Here is a 12,093-nt window from a genome sequence, read left to right as displayed (position 1 = left end):
CAAGCCACTCTTTTTGCACAGCTATATTGGTCTTCAGCAGCTCTACTTAAAATTCTGTAAGAGGGCATTCTAAATCCTTTAAAATAATCAAATGTGAAACAGCCCACATCTTTCCGAAATGGTAATTTTTAAGCAAGTCTGTCAAGGCTATGGAACATGTATAACTGATACGTGGATCCATTAGCAGCAGTCAGGTCAATAACAGCAGGATGACCTAAATATTATCTGAAACATTTATTTCAAGATTTTGTCTTTTGCAGGTCTTCCTGTTCATTTAGTTAACCCCAGCTTTCACTTATTTCCTTATAATTTACACTTATTTAAACTTTGACATATTACATCACATTTAAGAAAAACTCAGTGTAAATGACACCAGGCTGAGTGGTGCAGCTGACACGCCAGAAGGACAGGATGTCATCTAGAGAGACCTAGACAAGCTGGAGAGTTGGGTCTGTGAGAACATCATGGGGTTCAGCGAGGCCAAGTGCAGGGTCCTGCACCTCGGTCAGTTCTTGTACAAACTAAGAACTTCGGTTTGGCTCCTCACAGACTCCTACCTTTTTGATAAGACAGTTATACAAGCTTTGGAAATACTATACACCTCCCAGCAACTAAAATCACATTGTTTTTCTGGTAAATGAAAGGCAACAGTAGAGTGACATTGTTTCCATGAAGGCTCAAAGGCTCTGAGGCTGCAACTAATGCGCTTCTTTGGGAAAAAAAGAAAAAAAATCTTACAAATCTTAAAAGCAGAGGCAAAATGCACTTACAGTGTTGGCAAGTTCCAAGTAGCTTCCTCCAACAGAGCTGCTAAAATTTGAGGCCTGAGCTAGAAGTCTTTGCAGAGCAGCCTGTTGAGTCACATTGCTTCCACCACACTCCAACACCTTTCGTAGTGTAAAATGACTCGGGAGGTCTGGACTCTGAAGGTCTCTTGCTCCTGAATCATACTCCCAGCTTTCTCTGGCTCCTGATAAGGCACCTAAAATGCAGAAATGGAAAAACATTCTAGTATGGACTGGGGATAAAGAACACCTAGAATCAGAGAACATCTCAAGTTGGAAGGGACCCATAAGGATCATCAAGTCCAACGCCCTGCTCCTCGCAGGACTGCTTAAAACTAAACCCTATGACTAACGGCGTCATCCACATGCCCCTTGAAGTCTGGCAAGCTTGGTGCTGTGACCACTTCCCTGCGGAGCCTGTTCCGGTGACCAACCACCCTCTCAGTGAAGAACCTTTTCCTAATGCCCAATCTGAACTTCTCCTGATGCACCTTCATTCCATTTCCTTGTGTCCTATTGCTGGTCACCAGAAAGAGGAGGTCAGCACCTCCCCAGCCACTGCCCACCTTGAGGAAGCTGTAGACTGTGATGAGGGCACCCCTCAGCCTTCTCTTCTCCAAGCTGAACAAGCCAAGTGACCTCAGCCGCTCCTCCTAAGTCTTGCCCTCGAGGCCTTTCACCATCTTGGTCTCCCTCCTCTGGACACACTCTAATAGTTTGATGTCCTTCTTATATTGAGGTGCCCAAAACTGCACATGGTACTTGAAGTGGGGCCGCACCAGTGCAGTATAGGGTGGGACAATCACCTCCATTGACTGGCTAATTATGCTGTGCTTGATGCACCCCAGGACACGGTTGGCCCTTTCGGCTGCCAGGACACACTGTTGACTCATGAATAAGCCTGTCTGCCCTTCCAGAAATTAAAAACGCAAACAGCTCTAGCACCATTACTCCCCATTTTGCACATGCTGACAACGCCAGAAAAAGTATTTTCAATGCACAGATCGTTTACTGAATTACAAGATCCAGAAGGAAAAATAAAAGCAATTGCATATAATATTTAGTATAGAGCAAAACCACTGTAATTTACAACAGCTAAGGACCACTGAATGAGTGTCAGTTACCACGTCAGATTGAAAAGCAGCACTGATCAAAGAAGAAAGGAGGAAAACCGTAATTCGCTTCTTTTTGTTTACTGAATACCAACACAATAAGTGAGTCTTTTAGCTGTATAGTTCATCACTTTTTATGTTAGCACTGCCTTTCTTATTATCTCAGGATTGCTTGTTTTATTTGAAGTTTCAGAGACACATCAATCACAAGGTGTTTCATTACAAATCAATGCAAGAGTACGATCATGTAGCTACTGACAATGAATGCTTCAGAGGCAGTTTCCGTATCATGAAGCTACGGTTGCTGTTTCAGCATGTACAATCCTTCCAATTCCCTACAGCCAGAGACGGGCTTAAAACCTAAAACAAACTTAACCAAATTTTCTTATTTTATCAGTAACTATTTAAAGCCTGGGTCCTTCTGCTTTCCTTACAACTGTTCCACTCCTTTTAAAATCTTCTAATGTTTTAGGCTCAAAAACTTCCTATGGCAAAACATTCCACGATAGTTACTAGATCATTTCATAACTGGATTATTTAATAAATAATAATAGATTATTTACTGTAAAATTTCATCCGTAGCATAATGAAGATTAAAAACAATTAAGTGACTGGTCCAAGCACATATTCTAAGTTAACAGAAAAGTCAGAACAGAATCCAGAGCTGCAGACTAGAGCAAAACCCTAAATCCACCATGCAATCATCAAACCATAAGTAATTGTCTGTAAAGCCATCCTATTAGTTTGAAAGCTTTTCCTTTTTATGAGCTAGTTCTCTTTCTTAAACACGCATTAGCATTCTAAGTGAATGTTTACTAATCAGCGGTTATTACTTATTCAGCACAATGCCAGGGAAGAACAATAAACTATATAATGAACTACTAGGAGAATGCCTCCCCCTTGCCAAGAAGGTTGAATCTGCAAATGTGCAAACAGAAAACCTGCCAGAAAGGAAGCAAGACAACAACTAATCTGTGGCTTTAGGTCAACACCCTAACACCATGTAAAGAGTTATGCATGATAAACCCACTTAGGAAACCCAGAGATGGTTTACCTGCCTTACTGTACTGAGAATATGCTAGTCTTTAAACATATAAGTAGATAACAATACAAAACAAAAAAGAATTACATTTTATATAATTACAATGATTTATTACCACAGGTAGAGGTAACAATTAAAGATTAATTCAACTACTTTTACACCAAGAGCATGCACCACCATACTTAATCTAGCTACGTGCTGCAAGCTTTCCAACAGAACTGAGCTCTGACATTGCTACCAGCAGATTTTACATTGTGTGTAGTGTACCATGAACAGTGACTTCACGCACTGTTAGGTAACTCTGCCCTCTTGTGGCTACAGTATACCCTACAGCAAAAAAAATCAGCAGCTCACCGAGCTGAAGCAGCAGAGATGTCTCAGGAGCCCACAGGAGACAGTGGATCAGTTCTGCCATCTCCCAGGCTTGACAAGAACACGGAAACAACTCTATCTGCACAAGCATAGCCACAGAATTAAGAGAGCTGGTTATATCATACAGATACTCCTGTTTTTACAGAGCTAAATATGGCACATACTTCAACAGACTATCTGCACTAAATTTCTGTTATGCAAATGGAATTGTTCTGCAAAAGAGCTTTCACATTAATTCAATTAACAACAGTAGCTTTACTGAAGACCCAAGTGGCCTTCACAGATTGCACCATCTGCTATCAGACTGGAAGCACTTACAACACTCAGCTGGCCTGTCAGTCACAGATGGGTCAGGCACTCAGGAAAGATTGGGTTTTTATAACTATACTGTAACTGTGTTTTTAACCAAAATTTTCTTAAAAGTTCAACTCTGTACTCCTAATTTAAAACATACACATTAAAAATGCAAGGAAAAGTGACCATTACATGGGAAGGCATTTCCAGTATTCTATTTTGGGCTTAACCCTAATCTCTAAATTTGCCCACTGTTTTCCCCACAGATTCCAAAACCCTGGCTGTTACGATGCTGTCCTGGGTCATGCACCTTTCAGGTATCAGCTCTGCAGGGAAACTCTGGAGTTGTCAAAACTGAGATCTCAGTTGCAACTGATAATTCATCAGGAATTAACATACAACTCTTTCTCTTACAGTTGTAATCAGAAAGAAAGGAACATTAGGTATGACGGCACACCAAAAGCTGATAGCTGACCTGAAAACAAGGAATCTATAGTTCCTAAATATGTGTTTAAGAATTGGTCTTCACAGAACTACCCACATCCCACAGTTTTCCCTGTTGCTCTACACTTACTATGACATGAACCATGAAATCTATGTATTAAATGAAACAAAATTATTATCATGAAAATTCCCAGGAAATAAGCATGCCAGAAAATTTATGTTATTACAACTACTAAGCAGAAAAAGAAAAAAAATTAGTTGCACAATAATTGTATCAGCCAAGTAATATAAGAGCATATAATTTCAAATTATACAATTAATATTTCAATTCCAGAGTAAGACAGTTAAATCAATCTTTTTTTGGACCGAATGGATACATCGGACTTGTCTAGAAGTGCCATATAAAAGCTTCTGATTCTACACAAGCTTTCTTGTGTAGAATCTTCTACACAAGTATTCTTTTAAGTGCCTTCCTAGTACCACCAGCACTTGCCTGTCTTGACCTGTAAATAATTCTGGGTGAAATTCATGTTATAGCCAACATTCAGTACATAACAGGAACTTTTTGTTTCTAGCCTTTTGTAGAGTAGATGAGTACAACACCTGAGCGTATGTGGAATCATTAGCAGCAGTCAGGTCAATAACAGCAGGGCAACCTAAATACTGTCTGAAACATTTCAAGATTTTGTCTTTTGCAGGTTTTCCTGTCCATTTAGTTAGCCCCAGCTTTTACTTATTTCCTTACAATTATTTAAACTTTGACATATGATATCACAATTAAGAAAAACAAAGAACAGTTTAGTTTGATGACATATACACATAAAGATTCCACAATCACAGATAAAATTTTAGTTGGTGAATTGTACCAAAGATGTTCAAAGTAACTTTAATCAATTCACTTGACAAATATCGCTATGATAGGACACCTTGCCTATCTGCATCTTGCTAGCTTAATCTTCCTTTACCACCCGCAAAGCTCTCAGTAACGGCACAGGAGGTCTGTTTTCTGGTACTGGTGTCATCCCATCATGCTGATCTGCAAGAATATGGCATTTCACCTTCTCTACTAACTTCTCTGCCTAGAAGCTTTGTATTCTGCAACAGAGAAGCAGGTATAAGTCTACCCATATGGCCAGGCTTTTCAATTTGGTAAAGGTTAACTTTACCAGTCGCTTCTGACGGACCAAGCATTATGTGATTTCATCTTTGCTCAGAGTAGGAAAGATAACCCACCAAGATGGCAGGGCACTGAAGATGTGTTAGTTGCTGAAAGGACCTGGGATACCAGGAAAAGCAGGGTACTGTAAGATTAGCCCTGTATCAGCTTCTCAAATGAGTCTGGCTCATGAATGAACATGAAGACAGTTAACAATGTTAAGATGCGATGAGCACAACCTGCCTGGAGGTCAAATAGCTACACCTCACTTAATGAGGAGGGTCTTAACAGCACAGGTCCAAAGTCTGATTACCGTTTTTCATGAGGTATGAGTGACATTTAGTTACTTAAAACTTATCTGAGGAACTCTGACATTTAGCACAGAATATAACCTATACGTGCACTGGGCACAGCTTGCAGCTTCTGGGAGAAATTTCATTCTAGAATATGATTTTACCGCTGAGTGGGATGATTTTACTACTAAGAGCCAAGTCCTCTCAGTTCAGTGTTAGCCTTTGGCCTCAAAACCTATTTCAATCAGCCATTATTTTGTAATCAGAAGTTGCATAATTATTTTAAAACCATTTTCTTCATGCTTTACTCTATGTATACAACAATTCCTGGAGACAGAGTCCATCTGATTCTACCATCTCATTTCACACACTGGATCCCTCAATGGGAATAAACAGGTTATAGATTTAGGCAATCAGTGACTCTGCAGATTTTTTAAGGTAAGCCAGACAGTTCCTGTCTTTTCCACTTCCATTTTGTTCAATATTCAAAATCCAGTTTCCCACTGACCAAAGACAGAATCCTTCTGTATTCCAAAAGAATTATCTTACCAGAAGAATGGCTGGTTTTCAGCATTTTGTTTTTTGGCTAATCTTTCATTCAACAGTTAAAATGTGAAAACCTATCATAAAGAGTGGGAATTTTGAGCGCTTGTTCTATTAGTCAATAAAGGCAACAGGGAGGTGTGTGAAAAGCACTAGTCATTTGAAAGCTCCCTACCGACGTCAGCAATAATGATTTTAGTGGTAAGAGCATGACTGAATGAAGGGAAAAAACATACAAAATTAACAAAGAATGGTCATTTTGCACTTAGTAGTAAGCTGAATAAGACATCAAGGAGTAGGCCTAGCTATAAAAAATGGGGGTAGGGCAGGAAACCAAGAGGAATGGTAAATAAGTCTTCAGACATTCAGACATTAAACTCTCCTAAGTTAATGCAAAAATCACAGGGGCCAAATGCACTTTAAAAGAAAATTTAGAAGTTGAAGAGAGCTCCGATTGCTCAAGCAACATATGAAGTACAGAAGATGAAAACAACTGAAAAGAAGCTATGCTCCATACAGGGATCAACTTTATACTAAGCCAACCTGACTAGAGAAGTGAAAATTCTGATTTTCAGATGTATTTGGAGTTCATTGGAACTATTTCCATTGTTTTCTACATAACATCATGTGTCTCCGTAACACCAATGTTCTCTGTAACACAATAGAATACAAGTGTTTTCTCTGACATCCTGCTGCCTGTGCTGTTTTTCCTGTAAGAGTTATAGGAAACTAATGAGGCAGTGGGAATGGCTTTTTTGTTCACAAAAACCTTCTGGTAGAACTGTTTACGTTTGGACTGTAACCTACTTAAAACCTACTTAAGATCAAAAGATAACCACAGAAGGCTCTACCCAATTCAGTGAACCACTCCCATGTACAAATCAAAGATGAAAGGCTCCAGCTTCACTGTCCACGGTTACCACCCTAGTACATGTCCAAAGCCTGTCAGCTAGAGCAACTCTTTCCTATTTAACAGGAAACACATTTTAAATCTTATTTATTATTTTGCGTACAAAACAATATGAACGATAGCATGGCAACATAGTGATGGTAATGACTGATCCTCGCATCCACAGGTGAGTGTGAATGTTTTTTTAAAAATACAAAAAGCTGTCTGGTAAATGTCCATTATAAGTTCTAGGAGAATTCAGAATAAAACAGCTTTTCTTTTTTTTAAAAAAAAAGTCTACTGAGACATAATTTTTAAATGCATTCTCAACTCAGTGCTCAGTCCTAATGAAAGTGTTTATCAGAACTTTTAGCAACTCTTCTCCAGTGACCTAGAAGGAAATAATTTGCTATGGGAGAAGCAGTTACGGGAAATGAGGAATATCTAAGACAAGGGTCTGTGGGATGGATCACTATCTGGGTCTTGTTCCTCTGACCATACCCATATATGGTTTGACGAACACATAGATGATCCTATGCTAGGCTATGTTATTTCAGTCTTTTTCTCCTTAGGATTGGAAGTGAGGATAACAAGCTCTACGGGAAGGAAGCCACAACTATAACCCACCCCAAATAACTAAGGCAAGTTACTCCATGGGAGAAATCTGTTTCCTGGAATTAGATCTAAGAGGAAAATAAATCAACAATTTTTGCTGTAAAAAAGAAAAGCCTTGGACTTCTCAGAAACATGCATCTGACACCTTCGATAATTTTTGATAAAATTTAGTGTTTTTTAAGTCTCTCAAAGAACAAAAAGCTACAGAACACTTTGATATTAAGCTAAGACAAGCAAGTATACTTTGAAAGAGTATGAGCAGCATTTTATAGGCCTTTAGTAGTTCTAGGAACATATAATAGAATGCATATGCTTGATAGCATTACAAAGATCACAAAAATACTCATCAGTATGAAACAAATGACCTAGTAACAGCATAATGTTTATGCCATGAAAATATGACAAAGAACAAATGGAAAGAGAAGTCCAAAATTTCACTGAAAGAAGAAAATTGCTTATCTTTGAAAACACATAAACTAATACTCAGACAAGAATTCTCTTACAAGAGAATAGCGTAACATAATGTAACTCAGTAAAAGAAATCTTCTCCATTTATGTCTCTCAATGCCCACTGAAGGCTTACATACGGTTTTAGTGCATATTTTAAGTGTAGTATGTACACCAAGAGCCACCAGCTCATGCTTCATGTCCCCTATGTCCCTTAACTACAGTTACAATGTTTTCACTTTCAACTGCTATGTTTCTTCAAATCATCACAAAACCTCAGTGGTATTCCAGGTTCACTGAAGCATCCTCAATATTGATACATTCAGAATTCAGGAATTCTGGAATTTTGTGCTTCAAGACTCACTATAGGGTATAACTATAGAGTAAATCTGGGAAATACTTAAATGCACCTTTAAAGAACTTCAAACAGTTTAATCAGCACTCTAACTAAAGTACACTAGCATTTCTTTAGGTGTCTGGGTTTTGATTTTTTTTACACTCCATGACATAATTTTCTAAGCAGATTTTTACGAAGTATAAAAAGTACCTAAAATCTTAAGAAAGAAAGAAACTGAATGCCCACATGAAAATTAGGACAGATAAAAGAATGAGCTTGCCAAGAACAAAACCATAAAAGTTTCTACCAGGTAACTTATTCCTTATAAAGTCTTGAGCAAGTAAAACATTTAGTGATACATCTAGTGGAAGAAAAAGTTTCTCTCACTACAATTTCCCAGTCATGCGACACAGCTTTGTGGATAAAGAAGCTGGGCTTGTTAAACTAGTAGCCCAAGCCATGCATGTTAACAAATATTTGTGGAACTTTAATCAAATTACCTTATTCAAATTTATTTCAATTACTGTAGAAATGCATATCTCTAAACTACCGTGGTTTCAGTACTTGCTAGCAGACTGGCATTGGCCATATAGGAAATGATGAAATAGAAAACAAAGAAAGCACACTATGCATGACACCTTCATACACACCTGTCTGTGAATCTGAAATTAAGATTATCATTGAGACATGACAACCATTTCCTCTATTCAGACAGAAGAATTGGGTGATAGGAATGACTTTTCAACAATCTAGAAACCAAGAATCCAGGTGTTGTTTAATTATCAAACTAAATTTTGACAGACCACTGATGGCTAACAACTGCATCATATTCAGAACTCAATCTAATACTTCATTTGAAGTTTTTAGTAAGAGAGAAAATAATCCTTTTTTTCCCTGGAAATTAATAATCTCTAGTAAAACACAGTGAATATAGTAATAGGAAAAAGGGCACATAAAACATGAAATCATACAAAGGCTAGATGAAGTTCCAACACACCTTCCAAGTACAGCATTTGTACAGCATGCACTGTACTTTTGAAAAAAGTTATTATGTCTCACATGGCAATTTTCTCTATATGTGAACAACCAGCTTCTCCCTGGATTATCTTCCACTCAAGACAATCTCAATTTGGATCTGACTTCAGTTCATGCGTATCAAAGCAAACAAACAAAACAGCCTGAGTTTTTGTCTGTCATTGGCATATTGTTGCTTGCTGTTTTAGGAACCATAATATTAGATATACACTAGTGATATTAGAAGCGGGCAGGGTGAAGAGCACATCACCATATAAGTCAGGAGAGGATAAGCAGAAATGTGCTGAGATGTGACCCTTGTTTCGCAAAAGCTAGAGAGTGGGATGCAGTACAGTGCTCATCCCCAAGCCAAATGAAGCATGGCCTCTACGAAAATTCCAGCTGCTCTCTTTTGGGATAACAACCTTATCAGAGTTTCTGTAGAAAGCATAAACCAGGACAAAAGTGATGAAGTGATCCTATAATCCAGCTCCAGACTCCACACAGCAAGCCACAGCTCCATGTCTTGGCACTGGAGTTGACTAAGAAGCATAGACAGCATCGGCTGTGCAGGAACAAGCCAGAGCTGTGGTGGTCTGGAGAGCTGTGTGGTGCTAAGAAGGCCAAGGACCAGGTTCCAGCTCTAGCTACATGCTTTTGTCTGGGCAAACCATTCCATTGACTCTTGGTGACAGCAGCTATCAAGAATGACAGCATCCTGAGTTTCCTCCGTGGGCATGTTCTGCCCACTGGTCTGCCTGTCTTCCCCCTTCCCTCCAATTTTTTAAGCTATTTGGTAATTTCAAAGACATTTGGTAATGGTGTCAAAGTCTCAAATATACTAAATTCCTGTATATTCTATGGAAGGCACAGAGATGACGGACTCTGTTAGTGCTCCTGCTGAGAAAAATGATGCAATGGGATGCAATGCTCAACCTTGATTAGACACCCTAGAGGGGAAAAACAAAACAAAAACCACCAAAAAAAACCCCCAAACAACCAAACCACCCACACATGGAAGAAGGAGGATAGGAAATTGAAGCAAGGCAAAATTAGTTTATTCCTCACACAACCAAAGGGTAAGCTGTGTTATTCCTGGCTGCAGGACACAGTGAATGCTAAAGACCACCAGAGGTCTTACATTTTACAAATATTCAAACCATAAGAAAGTTTCAAGCGTGTGTGTTGCCCTATCAGACACCAGAGAACCCACTCTGCAGGGATGATTTCTATGCTTTGGAGATTCGCTGGTGTTTAACTTATCCTATACATTGCAGTTTTAATAAGATTAGTCAGCTGTGAATTACAAATCCGTTGGAAACCCAGGTTCATTTCTCCTGCTGCGCATAGAAATTAGCACCCTGTTTCTAAAAATAAATAAAAAAACCCACTACCTATATTCTGCTTTGCACAAAGACACCAGTGTCAAAAAATGTTTAAAAATAATAAACTGAACCACTTACAGTTAACATAAGTTCATACATAGTTAAATTTGGCCTAGCAGATATTCACAGCTTTTCTAGTCAAACAAATCTAAGATAAAACTTAGCTCATAAATCTCAAGACAATCTGCAGCACACCTTTGAGTCCATATGAGCTCCACAGTTTTTAATTAAATAGAGCCTAAATAAATGTAATTACTGCATCAGTTTCTTGACAGAAATTTGCAGTAAGATCAAACATGGAATTAATGGAAAGCAAAAGTAAGGATTTTTCAGCCCCAGCTGGCTTGCCTCTCATGTTTACCCATAAGCTTCATTTGAGGATGAATTTCTACCACTCCTTTTGATTAATTCTCATGCTTGATCCACAATGTAAATAAATTATCATATCAAATTTTCAAGGGACTTATTTTCAGTAAAGAGAACTGGGGAGTTGGCTAGGAATTAATTACTAACTAGTAATCTACAGCCAAAGACTGCTTATGGATTCTGGCATTCATAACTCCTTATCTAGAATATGAAATCAGATCAATAAGTACCTGCAGCTTTCAGTGGAACCATTCACCTGTCTAAAGAATTTACTAATAGACAATACCATTTCTTGTTCATCCTCAAAACCAATCAGTATTAGAAAGTCTATTCTTTATTGTGGGGGAAAAAATGGCAATTTCCTAATTACCTGTAAAGAGCTAGACAAATCTACACACACATAATATAAATAATTCTGACTCTAGCTTTTACATAAGATATATGTAACTATATAACACTGAAAAACATGACAGAAGCCACAACTGTTCAGGCAACTTCCCGCCATAAATCATTAGAGGTGTAGTTCTGCTGAACTATAGGCTCTCATTCACCAAGCAATCCATTTCAGTCACTCACTAGATGATTCACACAGATTTATTGTACCTGTCGTGGCTTTCAGCCTCCTTAACTGGAAATAGGACCCACAGATCTGATCAGTAACTGACATTCTTCCTGTATTTCCTACTGAAATGACATATTAAAGAGTCAGGTGGCATACGATCATTGTAAGAGTCCAGCAACACTTTCGAAAGTTATTTTATCAATTTTTATTAGATTTTTAAGCCACATCAAAAGAATACTAACAGAATTCATATTCCATTTCACTTATAGAAAAATTACTGGTTATTACTTGCAAATTATTGTTAAATCTCCTATTGACATTAATACAGTAGAGCAAGAACTACAATACATTACGGTAGCTTTGAGTTCTGGATATCCACACAGCAAAAGCATCACTCTAAAAACTTGAAGAATGTCCTTTTTCATGCATTTGAATGA

At 38.2% G+C, this 12,093-nt stretch overlaps 1 protein-coding gene across 5 annotated transcripts in view; it reads right to left on the bottom strand.

Moving 5' to 3' along the window:
- The window catches only part of MCC (MCC regulator of Wnt signaling pathway), a 237,769-nt gene that overhangs the window by 192,146 nt on the left and 33,530 nt on the right, over window positions 1-12,093 (bottom strand). For all 5 annotated transcript variants that reach the window (XM_075079290.1, XM_075079289.1, XM_075079293.1 and 2 more), the window contains one exon: window positions 771-982. In XM_075079290.1, the coding sequence (XP_074935391.1) occupies window positions 771-982 (212 nt within the window). The remainder of the gene's footprint in view (window positions 1-770; window positions 983-12,093) is intronic.

This window comes from Phalacrocorax aristotelis, chromosome Z (assembly GCF_949628215.1).
Source record: "Phalacrocorax aristotelis chromosome Z, bGulAri2.1, whole genome shotgun sequence".
Lineage (NCBI taxonomy): Eukaryota > Metazoa > Chordata > Aves > Suliformes > Phalacrocoracidae > Phalacrocorax > Phalacrocorax aristotelis.
Note: the sequence above shows the minus strand (reverse complement) of the source record. Positions and strands in the feature narration are given on the sequence as shown.